The sequence below is a fragment of the Vulpes vulpes genome, chromosome 6 (assembly GCF_048418805.1).
Source record: "Vulpes vulpes isolate BD-2025 chromosome 6, VulVul3, whole genome shotgun sequence".
NCBI lineage: Eukaryota > Metazoa > Chordata > Mammalia > Carnivora > Canidae > Vulpes > Vulpes vulpes.
Genome location: NC_132785.1, coordinates 43,740,935 through 43,758,054, shown reverse-complemented (window position 1 = coordinate 43,758,054; position 17,120 = coordinate 43,740,935). Strand labels below are relative to the sequence as shown.

Below are 17,120 nucleotides of genomic sequence, written 5' to 3'. Positions count from 1 at the left end.
AAAAGGACAGTTACTTTGTAAATTGCATTCTGGAAGTCTTTGACAATGTTGACCACAATTATGGAGTTGGACTCTTTCTTGATTCCATGTGGGTCTTTCGACCTCATTCTGAAGAAATTGCTACTGTCGAGAATTCTTTACCTGGTCAGTGGCTAGATTTCGTAAAGAGCTAGGACGAGACAGATGCACACACTGTACTGCTCACAGCCTTTGTCTTGCAACTGAACACTTTTTCTTTCTAATGCTGGTGGCCTTCACTGGGTAATCTTAGGAAAATCAGATACCCTTCCCGTGCTGCTTTCTTTCTAAGATGCTTCCTTTCTTCTAGTTCAGTGCTTCTCAAAAGTGGGTATGGAAACTCATAAAAGTAGGAATTTGCTAATTTACTTACCAGGTTACTCAAATTATTCCTGTGGGTCAATCCTATTCCTTTTGTCACCAATGACTTCTTGATCTTTAAATATTTACTATTCTGTCTTTAATTCTGTGGGGTTTCAAATTCTTTTACCTTCTTCTCTTTCCCCTGCCTTTGGTATGGGCAAAGTGAAAATTTGGGGGATGTGAGATTTTTTCATATCCTTCATAGTGAAGATGATTCCATTTTGACAATTGGTAAGTACAGGAAGGTGAGAAACTGTTGAGTCATATCTTTGCAAATTTATCCAGAAATGTTCATCCCATCCCACCCTGTTCTAAATATTATTATTTCTACTATGAAGATAAAATATACTGTGAAGACATTCTTTAGTATTTTTCTGCACATGAAAGCAGAGAGTAGTTTAAGAACTGCATTAGATTAAATCTGCATTTATAAAATAATGATATACCACCACTGCAGTCACCATGGAATTATAGCAAAGGCAAAGAAACCAGACTTTCAACTTGAGAAATGTTTTATCTATATTTTAATCAGAAATAATATACAACAATCTTTATTTAAAGAAAAACTTGATATGCCCAAAGTCATACCTAACAACATTAAGAATTATTTCTGAATTTTCATAGACCTCATGTAATTATATAGGCTACTAAGGTTGCAACATAAAGAAATACTGGATATCACAGATTGCCCTGTGAATATCTCATAGAATAACAGAAAAGTCTAGGTTGAACTCATTCACTCAAGAAGAAACAACTTTTATTGTACCTGAAGGGTTCTGATGATAGAAACAGTATTTTAAGTGATTGAAAACAATAAGCACTAAGCTAATTGAGTCCTTTTCAAAGCATCATCATTGAGCACTTCAGAGAAATCTGAGTATTTGGGAGGAAATAGCTTATTAACTTCTATCCTTTAATGACAAGAGAACACTTCAGACATTATTTCATTGATAAGACATTCCTGAACAAATAGAGGATAAAAAGGCAAATCTAGGACTTTAATACTCTGCTACTGCCTGCTTGCCTTTCTGTGTCTTTCTTCCATCTTTCCTACCTTTCTTCCTGCCTTCCTTGCTATTTTTTATGACCTTCTGTGCCTTACAGCTAAAGAAATATTTTATACCCTTCAGCTGCACAGAAATGGAATTTCAGGATTCCATGTTAGTTGTAAAACTTGTGTATTTCCTTTCCCATGTTTGGTAGCTGATTTATCTTGGGGGTTGATGTGTTTGAATGGGTTTTCTACATGTAGGAGGGCATTACTGGAAAAAAGTCCATGTTAACATTTCCTTTTCTTTATGCTTTTGCATTAATATGAAGTTTTATAATTATACAGTCAATTGAATTTGTTTTTTAAATCCTAGTTTGGAGGTTTACATTACCTCTCAATAATTTTTATGCTAGCCTCATGATTCTTAACTACTATTCCAGAGCTATCCTATCTTTGAACCAGAAATGTTTACAGTTTATTTAGAGACCTTTATATGCACCCATCTGATTCTACTGTAATAGGTTGTATAATACCAGACAAATTACACAATATTTGTAAGCTTCACTTTCCTCATTGGTTCAGTGGAGGTGATAATGTTATTGGGAGGACCAAAGGAGATTGTGCATAAAAAACACTGATCACAGTGCTATGGAGAGGAAGGGCCACATAAATGTTAGCTCATTAACAGATTCTTCTCTAATACATGCAAAACACTAGATTGTTCCAAGATCACTTAAATTTATTAAAAATAACAGATTTAAGAAAAAGTCTGTTTTAAATGATCAAAGCATAAGATATGACTATAAAGATGTAAGTGATATTTTAAAATATATATACTCACTTGAATGTTATCCTTTAAGTCATCTTAGAAAGTAGACACATATTCAACAATCTTACCATTGCTCAAAGCTTTATAGACTTATGGAAGACTGCAGAAACAAATTCTGAGCCATATTTTAAAAAATCCTCAGTGTTTCTGTTTTTATTTGGCTAAAAATTGAGCTCATCCTTGAGGGGTGAGGAATGTCAAATGGGATATTCCATTTATTCCATTTGAAAGGGATTTTAAATTAAAGAGCTGTGCAAATGTCCAATGCTATGGAGTAGAGTATTAAGGAATGAATATCCTCATTGAGAATTTTAGAAAAATATGCCTCTGGCTCTTAAAGGAATCCTAAAAGCCTACATGTGTTTTATGCTAGAGTAGCACTGTTGTGATATGTATGGTCCAAAGTGCCTACCTGGAGGTAGACAACACCAGCTTAAGGATGTAAAATTGAGTTGATACAAAATATTAGTTTATACTATTGACTTTGTTACCATTCTGCTTTTATGCCACATCTAACATTATCTCCTATAATGTTATTTAATCTGGAAACATCTTAGTCTGCTGAACTATGACCTTCAGTTTGTCTTCCAAATTCCTGTAAGGTTGGGAAAGAAGTTTTGCCAGAACAAACCAACCATGACTTGGGCAGGAGTGTCACAAATGGGTGACTTCATATTCACTGTTATTTAAATAACAAGCTGAGCTTAAAATAAAGATTAGATAAATATATGTTTAAGTTTATAATTTGTGGAGCGTGGTGGTGCAAATGAGTATAAACCAAGTAGATCATGGAATAAATATTAAGATCTGGAATGGAAGCCTAAGAAAATGACAGCCAGACGTGGCAGGTGGAATAACACTTACAGTTTTGAGGTCTATTTAAACAGGCAATAAAATCTGATTTGGCAGTTTAAACATAGCATAGTTTAAATTGACCATTGTCAGATTATTCGGTTAATTTAAAACCCACAAGACAACATGGTTTGATCATGTACAGTTTCCTGATTTGGAGAGATTGATTGCACCTTACAAATATTTGCTGTCGATTGAGTCCTCTTTGACTTTTCCTCAGAGATCATTTCAAATCCTTTTGATTTTTTAAAAAAATTCCAAATTCAGCATTTCTCTTTTCAATTCTGTCCCTTTGTATTAATAATAATTTCTGGCTACTAACTGGATGTGATACTTCTTAATAAAAGCTGACTTATCTCTTCCTTCTTAAGTACAACGATAGACTGATCCTAATTGAGGTCTGCTGAGGCATCTTATCACAACTGGGAAATCAGGGACTGTGGATTAGCAGCTCTGCTTATGTGCAATAGGAAAAGAGCTAAAAGATTATATGCTATATTTTATGTATTAGTACATGTCTTAGATATTCATAGGAACCTTAGAAATGTATAGGTAGTCGATTGTTTAATATCGATTTAAAAAATAGCAAATAATATTTTGAGGATGGATGAATATATCACTTTGCAAGTTTTCTACTAAATAATTAATGGCTTTCTTAGAGATATTCCCAGAGCAAGTGTGTGTTTGCAACATGGCTAAATCCATTAGGCAAAGATAGAGAAAAAAGCCACAATACGAAAGATGCATCTTGAATGTAATGGAACAAAGCTAAGATGCTACCAAAATACTCTGCTTAAGGTTTGTCAGTGGCTAAGTTACAGTGGAAAAAATTTATCAAGCTTCCTCAATGAAATTACATGAAATGCTCCTCAACAATCTACTCTATAACTTACAGACTTCAAATAATTTCTTCATATAGCTTGCAAAAATGGAAGAATCTCTTGACAATTCATGCATACTACTTGCCATCATTTATTTTGATTCGTTTAATGGAATTCTAATTTCAGTATTTTAAGAAATACTATGTGCTGTTTTCATTGTTCTGCAAATACACTTTTAACTTAAGACATTTTTCTTTTACAAAGAAAAGGGTTTAGAATCAAAGATAGTAAAATTATAGATATACTAAATCCTTCTTATTCAAAGTTGCTTCTGTGCTCTTCACATTTGCAGGTTTAATGCGTTAGACTTTAAGAAGATTTAAGTTAGAATCCTAGAAGACATGTTTTCAAACAGCCTATCATTTTTAGATGCTTTGTGAACATTCCCACTTGGCTTATAAGAAGTTAGTGTGACATACCTTTTCATAAATATAATTGTTGCATTCAAAAGATATCTTATTCTAATCAGATGAAGATGGGAGAAATCACGACTCCAATAAGGTCAGTATATCAGGTGGAAGAGTTCAGTTACCAAAGCCAAGGAAGTAACATTACTACACCCATCAGTATAAATGCTGTAGATTCAGTCGCTGCTGAACATCCTGCTGCAGTTGTATCTAAAGTACTACCTCCGCCCGTCTGATGGATCTGCTTTATATCACTGAGGTTCAGCTCCTCTGGCATCCCTGCAGAAGCAAATAAGAAAACACAGGATCATGCATGACCACCTCACCGTGATGTGGCTAGAACACTTCTTCACCCCAAAATGTAGGTACTATTGTTTTATCCTAGGATCCCCTATGTGTTCACCTAAATCTAAATGGCTAATGTGTAGCAGTTAGCAGAAGCAGTTACTTCTGCTCTTCTTTTTCTTTTTTTAAGATTTTATTTATTTATTCATGAGAGACACAGAGAAAGAGAGGCAGAGACATAGGCAGAGGGAGAAACAGGCTCCATGCAGGGAGCCCGATGTGGGACTCGATCCTAGAACTCAGATCACACCCTGAGCCAAAGGTAGATGCTCCACCGCTGAGCCACTCAGGCATCCCACTTCTGCTCCTCTTAAATGAGAGGATGCAGGCACTTAAGTAGGAGTTCTGAATATTATTGTAAGAGCAAAGTGAAAAATCTCTCCAGCTTTTTAAAGCACTTGGAATATTTTTCTAGTGTCACTGATTGGTTAAAAAGTTAATTAAAAAGTCCTGAGGTCTGGCACTATTGCTTGCCTCAGATATGTAACAATTGCAGTAAGTATATGAAAATTTTCTAGTGAAAATAAAATCCTATAAGGAGAAATAGGACATTTTTTAAAAGTAGAATTTATACAGATCCTATTTTGTTTTTAGACTGAACTATGCAGAGGCTCCTTATTGGAAAAATATCAAAGAATAATATTAAATGATATCCTTTATACTCATACACACCTGTGGGGACGGAGGTGTGGGTATCTGTCAACAGATCAAAGAATTTGTTAATAGAATGGGAATTAATGTTAGGAATGAAGTGTTTGATTAAACAAAATGGGCAATATCATAGACCAAGATCCAGGTACTTCCTAGTTATTACTTCTTAATGCTCTGAAAACTGACAAACTGAGGAGACCAGCTTCCAAATTATTAGGGATGAAATAATCATTTTCTGAAAAAAGTTTACCTTAGTATGATATATGTGGGGATTTACTGACTTATCATCTACTGTGTAGGATCTTCAGTGTTTTGAGACCATGTGGCCATCTGAAATATCTCATGGCATGCCACTATCACTCACAATTAATAAAGTTTAAATTCAAGTTGCTACAGCCATAAATATTGACATCGTAATTACAGTGAGATTGAAAAAAAAATCCTCATATAAGGAAAAGTCAATATTTATGTAATTAGGTCAATACATATATATAACTCAGAAAGTAAGCTGTACTGCATTCAGAGATGAGAACATTAAAACGAAGCACAGCTCTACTGATCTGACATATTGATTTTACAGTCTGAGCTCTTACATTATTATTCATTGTTTGGATACCTGTTTTGTCCTTCTGTGTCATTAGGCAAGATGAATAAACTAGTGATTCTTCTTTTTTTTTTATAGGAACCAGAGTGTGAATATTTTAGTCATGGTTTTATATTTCTTGTTATGGCCAGAGCTTAACAAGGAGCTATGAGGACTTTAGGCAATTAAATTTTTTTTCCCCAAGATAACTGTATAAATTTGAGCTTGAAGGGATTTACTTTTCTTTTTTAAAGCACTTTGAAGAGGTGCCTGGGTTGGATTCATGAGTAACTTTTTCTTATGCTTTTTTGAGTTTCATTCATTCAGCCAGCCACTGGTCAGGGTTCAGGGGTATCCTAATGAGTAAAAATATGAAAGTAGAAAGATGTTAAATCTTATGTCTGTAAGTCAGGTGATGCCAGGTGGAATATCCCACCTTCAATCAGATGTCATTTTCACATCTGAGTGTGCTAAGGCTAGCCCCACAATTACTTGATGCAAAGATGGTTTTCTTAAAGGAGTTTAATTAACGAAGCTTGTAAGTTACACCAAAGCTTAACCAAAGACCCGTAAAAGAAAAAAAATTAGTTTGGGAATTTATTACATTAATACGTTAAACAAAAACAGAGTAATCTTTGAGTAATCTTTTTTTTTTAAGATTTATCTTATTTATTCATGAGACACACACACACATAGAGAGAGAGAGAGAGGCAGAGACATAGGCAGAGGGAGAAGCAGGCTCCTCTGGGGAACCTGATGCGGGACTCAATCCCAGAATCCTGGAATCATGACCTGAGCCAAAGGCAGACATGCAACCACTGAGCCACCCGGTGCCCTGAAAGATTTTATTTTTAAGTAATCTCTACACTCTTTTTTATTTTTTTTTAAAGAGGAATCTACCATCCTCTCAGATTTCTTAACAGATTAGATCCAAAACTCCAGCCTCCACCCCAAGGCTCTTGAAGGGATCTTTCACTGTTGTTACCTAAGTCTCATGTTCAGGGTCTCAGGGTCCATCATCCTTAGAACTATTACACTTAATAATAACATCTATACTTCAGATGTGAAAATAATTTATTTTAGAGACAGAGAAGAGGGATAGGCAGAGGGAGAGGCAAAGAGAGAATCTCAAGCAGACTCTGGCTGATCACAGAGTCCTCCTGATGCAAGGATCCTGAGACCATGATCCAAGTCGAAATCACATGTCAGAGCCTAACTAAGTCACCCAGGTGCCCCTTTTAGCTTCTTTTATGTCATGCATATACTGGCTTTTTTCTTGTGGCAGGGGAATGTGGGTATTTTTCCCTCTTTCCATTTCATCTATCCATATATTTAGAAAATTGTCTTCACTGAACAGTGAAGACTATGTTTAAGAATAATTCATTCTTTATTTTTAATAAGGAAAATTACATGGGCAAGAATTAATAATTTGGGCACTCACTTGCAAAAGTTACCTTCTGCTACTCCTCTGTCAGGCACCGTGCTGGAGACTGAATATACATTATGCATTTACAGGCTGCCTCTTCATATTTTGATGAGGCTTAAAAAAGCCAACAGGTGTCTTTTCTACCAATGGTGAAAATGTAGTGCAGATTTAAATGTTGGGAGTGGGACTGTAGGTCATTATTTGAATTCAACAAAGTCAAAATAATTTACCTCTAGAAATGGCATAAAAATGTCTACTACATAGTGTGCTTTTAATAAATACCATGAATGAATAAATTGAAGAAGGACTGTGATTCTCACACAGTAAAATGAGTTAGGTAGAATTGTTTTCTCATCTACAGATTAGGAGCTGAAATAGTAGTCTACTCAAGGTAATGATTGTAGCTAAATCCCAGATGTGTCCCAGTCAAATGGGATTCTCTTTGATCTGAGCACCATGCTGTCTGCCACTACACAAATAAAGCATTAAACTTCCAGTCAAACATTGGTTCTGGCTGGATGGCTTGAGACATGACTTCTGTTTTATGGAACTTTGAAATGACAGCATTTTCAGTGAGAAAGGAGGTAGTCAAAATACAGTGCTGACTAATTTATTAAGTATTTGGAAAATAAGCTAGTTATTTATCCTGCAGCATTCTCTAAAGTAAGTACCTATAAGACCCCCAAAGACTTCACTATAAATAATGAGGATGCAGACAAATCATACAGGTTGGTTTTTAAAATTTGTGTGGGTAGGGAAAGCATACAGATTTTTAGGCAGACTATAAGAGTCATAGCTTTAACATCTTAAAAGAATCTCTGTGCAACATGAAAAAGTATGAGAACAAATAGCAAAGTGGAGAAAATATCACAGTGCATATTGAAGCAACATCTTTAACATAGAAAGTTCTTAAAATCCATAAGAAAACAACAAAAATCCCGATAGAAAAATGGTGAAAGGAAGTAAATGGATATTTACAAGATAAAAGGTTAATTTAGCTCTAAGGAAAAGCTGAAAAGCCTTCTTTGCTAGAAAGCAAATAAATATCATTTTACACATAAGATGTCAATTACCTAATGTCCAGTGACAAAGGCAAGGGAGAGAGGAGATAACAGTTTTGCTAAGGATACAAACCTCTTTTTAGGGCATTTGCCAAAATACATAAGAATGTTTAAAATATGTTACCTTAACCCTAAGCCTATAGGAATAATTAAGAAAATATTCATATACTTATTCACAAAATATTAATATGTACAATAAGAATAAAAAATAAATATTACTAGTAGTAAATTGGGTTAAGAAAACAAAGTGCATACATTATTACAAATGATTCAAAGAGTAGATTTTTATTGGTACAAAAAATTTTGATATAACTTTATACACTTTCATGATCTTTAGGGATATTTGAAATTTGAGTCTATAGCTGCCTTTCTCTGAGGGTAGGGTATCCCTCATTAATTTTTATATTTACCTAGTAGGCATTTGGTAATAATTATGTCAATTAATAAATTGATAATTTAAACAAATACAGAAAATTACAAAATTACGAAAAATGTTTTAACATAACCAGTGTTACATTATTTAGAACTGTATAATATAGTGATTCAACAATTCCATATATTACTCAGTGCTTATCAAGATAAGTGTTCTTTTAATCCCCTTCACCTATTTCATCCATCCCTCCCCCCACCTCTCCTTTAGTAACCATCTGTTTGTTCTCTGTAGCTAAGAGCTTTTTTGGCTTGTTTCTCTTTTTTCCCTTTGTTCATATGTTTTGTTTCTTAAATTCCACAGATGAGTGAAATAATATGGTATTGTCTTTCTCTGACTGACTTATTTTGCTTCCATCCATATTATTGTAAGTGGCAAGATTTTGTTCTTTTTAATGGCTGAAGAATATTCCATAGTATTTAAATATTACCACATTTTCTTTATCCATTCATCTATAGATGGATACTTGGGCTACTTCCACAGTTTGCCTGTTGTAAATAATGCTGAAATAAATACAATGGTGCATATATCTCTTCAAATTAGTTCATATTCTTTGGGTAAATACCTGGTAGAACCACTCCTAGATCATAGGGTAGTTCTATCTTTAATTTTTTGAGGAACCTTCATACTACCTTCCACAGTGGCTGTACCAGTTTGCATTCACTCCAACAGTGCATGAAGATTCCTCTTCCTCCACATCCTTGCTAACACTTGTTATTTCTTGTCTTTTTGATACTAACCATTTGACTGGTGTAAGGTGGTCTTTGTTTGCATTTCTCTGATGATGAGTCATGTTGAGGATCTTTTTTGTGTCTGCTACTTTTGGAAAAATATCTGTTCATGTCCTCTGCCCATTTTTTTCTTTAAAGATTTTATTTATTCACGAGAGACACAGAGAGGCAGAGACATTGGCAGAAGGAGAAGCAAAGAGCCTGATGCAGGACTCAGTCCCAGGATCCTGGGATTATGACCTGAGCCAAAGGTAGATGCTCAACCACTGAGCCACCCAGGTGCCCCCTCTGTCCATTTTTAATTGTAGTCCATTAATTTTTGACAAGTTTATTTTTTGTTATTGTTTTTATTGTTGAGTTCTATAAATTCTTTATATATTTTGGATACTGACCCTTTATCAGATAGGTCATTTGCAAATATCTTCTCCCACTCAGTAAACCTATTCTTTTTGCTTTGCTGGTTGTTTTGGTTGTTTTCTTTTCTGTGCAGGATTGTTTTGACATGATGCTAATAGTTAATTTTTGCTTTTATTTCCCTTGCCTCGGGAGATGTTATCTAGACAAATGTTGCTATGGCTGATGTCAGAGAAATTATTGCCTGTGTTCTCTTCCAGGAATTTGATGGTTTCATGTCTCACATTAGGTCTTTAGTCCATTTTGAGTTTATTTAGTATATGGTATATGGAAGTGGTCTGGTTTTATTCTGCATGTAGCTGTCCAGCTTTCCCAGTACCGTTTGTTAAAGAGACCATCTTTTCCCCATTGCATATTCTTGTCTCCTTTGTCAAAGATTGACCATGTAATTATGAGTTCATTTCTGGGTTTTCTATACTGTTTCATTCTATCCAGTACCATACTGTTTAGATTACTGTAGCTTTGTAATAGAACTTAAAATTTTGAATTATGATACCTCCAATTTTATTTTTCCTTCTCAAGATTCCTTTGGCTAGTCGGGGTCTTTTATGGCTCCCTACAAATTTTAGGATTGTTTGTTCTAGTTCTGTAACAAATGCTGTTGGCATTTTGATTGGGATTGCATTACATGTGTAGATTGCTTTGGGTAGTATGGACATTTTAACAATATTTTTTCTTCCAATCCATGACATTGAATATCTTTTTACTTCTTTTAGTCATCTTCAATTTTTATCATCAACATTTTATAATTTTTAGAATACAGACCTCTCACCTCTTTGGTTAAGTTTATTCCTAGGTATTATTTTTGGTGCAGTTGTAAATGGGATTGTTTTCTTAATCTCTTTCTGCTGCTTCATTATTAGTGTATAGAAATGCAATAAGGGGATCCCTGGGTGGGGCAGTGGTTTGGCGCTTGCCTTTGGCCCAGGGCGCGATCCTGGAGACCCGGGATCGAATCCCACATCAGGCTCCTGGTGTATGGAGCCTGCTTCTCCCTCTTCCTATGTCTCTGCCTCTCTCTCTCTCTCTCTGTGACTATCATAAATAAATAAAAATTAAAAAAAAAAGAAATGCAATAAATTTCTGTACATCGGGTTTGTTTCTGCAACCTTACTGAATACACTTATAATTTTCATAGTTTTTTAGTAAAGTCTTTAGGGTTTTCTACATATAATATCCTGTGATATGCAAATAATGAAAGTTTTGTTTCTTTTTTACCAATTTGGATGGCTTTTCTTTCTTTTCTATTTTAATATTTTATAGATTTTATTTGTGTAATTGTGACAGAGTGAGAGAGAGAGAGCAATAGTAAGGAAGAGGGCAGAGGGAAAGGGATAAGTAGGCTCCCCACTGGGCAGGGAGTCCAACATGGGGCTCAATCCCAGGACCCTGGGATCATGACCAAGTGAAAGCAAATGCTTTACAGACTGAGCCACCCAGGCACCCCACTCTTTTTTCTCTTTTTATTGCTGTGGCTGGGACTTCTAGTACTATGTTCAATAATAGTGGTGAGAGTGGACATTCCTGTCTTGTTCCTGACTTAGGAAAAACACTCTCAGCTTTTCTGCATGGAATATGATGTTAGATGTAGGTTTTTCATATAAGGCCTTGATTATGCTGAGTCTGTTCCCTCTAAATAATCTTTGTTGAGGATTTTTGATATGAATGGATATTGTACTTTGTTAAATGCTTTTTCTGCTTCAGTTGAAAGATCATATGAGTTTTATCCTTATTGATGTGATGTATCCCAATGATTTGTGAATATCGAATAATCCTTGTATCCCAGGAATAAATCCCACTCAACTATGTGAATGATTTATTTAATGTATTGTTTGATTCAGTTTGCTAATATTTTATTGAGGATTTTTAAATCTACGTTCAAAATATTAGTCTATAGTTCTCTCTTTTTATGGTGTCTTTTTCTGGCTATGGTATCAGGATAATGCTGATCTCATAGACTGAATTGGGAAGCTTTCCTTCCACTTCTAGTAGAGAAGTTTGAGACTAATACATATTAACTCTTTTGGATGTTTGATAGGATTCACCAGTGAAGCCTTCTTGTCCTGGACTTTTGTTTTTGGGAATGTTTTGAATTACTAATTCAACTTCATTGCTGGTAATCAGTGTTCAAATTTTCTATTTTGTCCTGATTCCGTTTTGGAAGATTATACAATTTTAAGAATTTATCCATTTCTTCAAGGTTGTTCATTTTGTTGGCATATAATTTTTCATAATATTCTCTTTTGTATTTCTGTGATGTTAGTTGTTATTGCTCCTCTTTCATTTTTGGTTTTGAGTTCTCTCTCTCTCTCTCTCTCTTTTGATGAATGTGGCTAGGGGTTTATTAATTTTGTTGATCTTTTCAAAGAACCAGCTCCTGTTTTCATTGATATGTTCTTTTTTCTTTCCTTTCTTTTTAGTTTCTATATCATTTATTTCTGCTCTAATCTTTATTATTTTCTTCCTTCTCATAGATTTGGGTTTTGTTTGTTCTTTTTCTAGCTCCCTTATCTATAAAGTTAGGTTGTTTCTTTGAGATTTTTCTTGCTGCTTGAGGCAGGTCTATATTGCTTTGTTGCATCCCAAAGATTCTGGATCACTGTGTTTTCATTTATCTCCAGGAATTTTTTTGATTTCCGTTTTGATTTCTAGGTTGAGCCATTCAATATTTAATAGCATGTTATTTAACCTCTATGTATCTGTGGTCTTTCCAGATTTTTTGTTGTTGTTGATTTCTAGTTTCATTGTGTTGTGTCCAGAAAAGATAAGTGGCATATCTTTGATCTTTTTGAATTTGTTGAGACTTATTTTGTGACTAATCTGAAATGTATTCTGGAGAATGATCTGTACACACTTGAAAGATGTGTATTCCGTTTTAGGATGGAATGTTCTGAAAATATCTATTATATCTATCTGGTTCAGTGTGTCAGTCAAAGCCACTAGTTGCTTCTTGATTTTCTGTTTAGATGATCTGTGCATTGATATAAGTGGTATGTTAAAGACCCCGCTATTATTGTATTACTATTATTATGTTGTATTAGTTCCCTTAGATTTGTTATTGACTATTTTATGTATTTGGGTGCTCCCATGTTGGGTGCAAAATATTTACAGTTGTTATATCTTGTTGGATTGTCCCCTTAATGATGATATAGTGTCCTTCTTTGTCGCTTGTTACAGTCTTTGTTTTAACATTGATTTTGCCAATAAAAGTTTTTCTACTTCAGATTTCTTTTCACATCCATTTGCATGATAAATGTTTCTCCATCTCTCACTTTCAATAGGCATGTGTTTTGTAGGTGGCACATAAATGGGTCTTGTTTTTTTAAATCCATTCCATCACCCAATGTGGAGTAGTTGAGGGAGAAGAAGAGAGAGAATCTTACGCAGACTCCATGCCAAGTGAAGAGCCCTGTGTGGGCCTCAGCCCCACAACCCTGAAATCATGACCAGAACTGAAATCAAGAGTCAGATGCTTAACTGACTGAGCCACCCAGGATCTTCTGTTCCTTTCTTCCCTTGCTGTCTTCTCTTTATATAAACTGGTTTTCTTTAGTGATATATTTGGATTCCTTTCTTTTTGTCTTGTTCCAACTCTACACTTTGCAGGATCTCAGTCTAGGTGGCAAGTGCTTGGTCCCCTCATTTTGTCTAACTGTGTCTATTTCTCTGTGTTAGGAAATTCAGTTATGTCTCTTGCTCTGGAAAGTAGTAGGCAGGACATGCACTTTTAACAAGGTGGTGCTGGTCTCTTCTATAGGGGATGCCCAATTGCCACTGAGACTGGAGCTGACTGGGGTCACTCTGCAAAGTGTGCATGGGTGGAGTGTACATATCCTCAGTGAGAAGTGACCATCACCTGCCACCTAGACTGAGGTCCTGCAAAGTGTGCAGTTGGGAGACTCAGTGTTGGCAATGTTGTCACAGGTCTTCTTGGAGAGGGGACCTACAGCACTGGGACAGAGGCAAGTCCTGCTAGTAGGGACAGGGCATGATGTAAGCAAGTTAGTAGTGAATGCTGGTGTGCTGGTTCTTATAGATGTCCATGTGTTTATGATGGGGCTGGGAGAGGAAAACAGTGGTTGCCAGCTCCTTTGTTCCTGGAGAAGTCCTTTTGGGAACTCTGAGATTAGTAAATAATTCCCTTTCCTGTATGTCCCAGGTGTTTTTCAAACTGCTGTTTCTGTGCTTTTCTGCTGTTTGTCATGCTGTCTCTTTAAGGATATGGACTCAGCTTTCTATTGCCCTCTGGACTCTTCCAGAGCTGAGCCTGCTGATATTTAGAGTTACAGGCATTAAGATCTCACTGGTTGGGGAGCCTCAGTCACCTAGTCGGTTAAGCATCAGCCTTTAGCTCAGGTCATGAACCCAAGGTCCTGGGCTCAAGCCCCACATCTGGCTCCTTGCTCAGCGAGAAGACTCCTTCTCCCTCTCCCTGCCGGTCCCCCTACTTGTGCTCTCCGTTAAATAAATAAACAAACTTCATTCATTCATTCATAAAAGAAAAAAGATCTTTCTGCTTGTAAGAACTCACAAAATTCAGTTCCTTGATTTTTAAAGCCAAATACTATTGTCTTCACCATTCAGGCTCCTTGGTATGATAGCCTGTTTCTCACCTCTCTCCATGTTGGTGGCTCCCTCACACCTGTGGCCAGACCCATGGTATTTAACTCCCTGCCTCTCCACCCTTTCGATCCTCTTCAATGTGGCCTCTTACTGACATTTAGTTGTGGAGTTTTTTTCTGCCAGTTTTTGGGTCATTTCCTCAGTCATTTACACTAATGTGGGACACATATTCGTGGGACAAGGTGAATTTAAGGTTCTAACACTCTGCTCTCTTCCCTGGAAGTCTCCAAACAGAAAAGTTTTAAAGTATCCAGGAAAAAGACAGATTGCCCTTAACAGAAAAAAAAATAGATTAATTTTCAAGAGCAAAACAGATAATAGAATAAGAAAAGTTGATTCTAAACATGAAAAGATGCAGAATTTTATACAGAGTTTAATTGTGTGGAAGAAATAAAGCTTTTCAAACAAAGAGTAAGTTTTTAACACTCCCAAACAATTCTAAATGTGTTATTAAAGAGTATGTGTAAAAATTCAAGAAACTGAGCCAAATGAAGGAATGGGATGACATGATCAAATCAATTGGCAAACAGCTAGATTATATATTAAGTGTGTTAGTTGAAAAAAATAATAGAATGACTAGTTTAGGGGCATAAAAACAGGATATGATTGAAATACTTGTAAATGTTAAAACATTCTAAAGTGTTTGTATATTTGGGAAGAAGTGAGAAATATTAATTAACCTTAGTTGCTGTCAGGAAAATGATGTATTTAAATGTAAAAAACTCAAGACATATCAAACAATTAATATGGGATATATATGTTTCTAATCTACTGAGAAAAGGGGGATTAATAGAATCTAGTGGAAGTCAGAAAAGAACAAACACACAAAAATGCCTGACAAATAGAAAACACAAAATCAGATGTTAGAACCGATGCAAATAATTTAGTAATATCTAAGTGAAATGAACTAAATCAAATTAGGGAACAGACAATTTGGATTTTTTAAAAATCTATCTAGCAGCACACTAAAACAAAATGATACATCAGGGGTGAGAGTAAATGCTTGCCAAAATATACTACAAGCAAATAATAACCGAAAGAGAGCTGTCATCATAGGAATGAAAAAGAAAATGGATTTTGAGCATTTAAAAGGAGAAGAAAATTCATTACATAATGACAAGACAAATAATTCAACACATAATTTTGAGCCTAAATTACCTTTAATATTCTTAAAATAAATATCAATGAAGGAAAATAATTGGATAAAGTAGCAAATGGACACCTCCACAGTCAGTAGAGGATTTTGATCCCAATGCCTCAGTAATAAATGGCTCAAGCAGATGAAAATCAGTGAAGATATAGATATATATAACCGGAGTCTTTGGGGGGCAAAAAAAAAAAAAAAAAAAAAAAGAACTCCCTGGCCTTCTTGCCTTGGTTTCTAGTAACACTCCTTACATCTCTTTGCCCTACCTCACCAGTTCCTTCACATAGAAAGAGAACACAACACTCTGGCTAGCCGTTTGGGAAGGAAAAACCAGAATGTTGACCTTTTAGAGTTTTCTCTTTGGATTGGATTTACTTGCCCACAGTGAGGGTACATTCTTCCCTGTTCTTCTTTATGACATGAGCTGAGGCCAACTGTTTTTGCATGGAATAACTATAGTTTTCTAGCTACATTTCTGACCTAATGGTAATTCCTGGATGAGAGATTGGATATCACATATAAGCACATTCTCTAGTTTAGTTCTTAACTATAAAATAGCTGATATTTTTATTTTTATGTGTGTGCTTGTGTTTTAATTGGTTCTAACCTCAGATACTAACCTCAGATAATGCTACCCATTATACTTATTGCACCAGCTCCAGATACAGACTTTTACAAGCTTGACGTAATAAATGAATATAGCCAGCAAGATAGAGTTACAGTAGCATAATGAACTTACTGACCAATGGATAAACACTCTTTTAAAGCATACATAAGACATTTACAAAGGAGATTACATATCAGGCTACAAAGCAAATATCCATAAGTAATTTTAACAAAACAGGAGTTCTCTGACTACAACATAATAAAATTAAAAGCCGACAGCAAGGCTTATTTAAGGATATAAAACAAAAAAGATGTATAGTATACAGAGAAATGTAGTGATATCTCTTTCACTGTGTTCTGAAATCTCATCGTGATATCCCTTAGTGTGGGACAATTACATCTGTTGTGCTGGGAACCTAGTGGCTCTTCCTATCTAGAAACTCATGTCCTTCTGGGGAAATGTTCTTGAATTCTCTCATTGTTGATTGTCCTCCATTTTCTTTGTTGTGTCTGGAAGTCCCATTATTTGAATGTTGGATTTCTAGAAGGTGTCCTCTTGAATTCCTTTTCTAGTTTCCATCGTTTTATTCTGCTTTCTGGGAAATGTCCTAAACTTAATTCTTCAGTCTTTTTGTTTAGACTTTCTTTCTTGCGCTCAGATTTTAGGTTTATTAAAGTAGATGTTTTTCTTCAAAATATAGTCTTATTTTTTTGTCTTCTCAGGCCTTGTTAAGATATCAATTACAGTATTATTTTTTTCAA

At 35.2% G+C, this 17,120-nt stretch overlaps 1 protein-coding gene across 3 annotated transcripts in view; it reads right to left on the bottom strand.

Moving 5' to 3' along the window:
• Positions 1 to 890: 890 nt before the first annotated feature.
• GPC5 (glypican 5) overlaps positions 891 to 17,120 on the bottom strand; it is a 1,340,252-nt gene continuing 1,324,022 nt past the window's right edge. For all 3 annotated transcript variants that reach the window (XR_012002022.1, XM_072760855.1, XM_026003619.2), the window contains one exon: positions 891 to 4,620. Coding sequence is in view for 1 of the 3 variants with exons in the window: in XM_026003619.2 (XP_025859404.1) it covers positions 4,463 to 4,620 (158 nt within the window). In the remaining 2 variants the exon portion in view is untranslated. The remainder of the gene's footprint in view (positions 4,621 to 17,120) is intronic.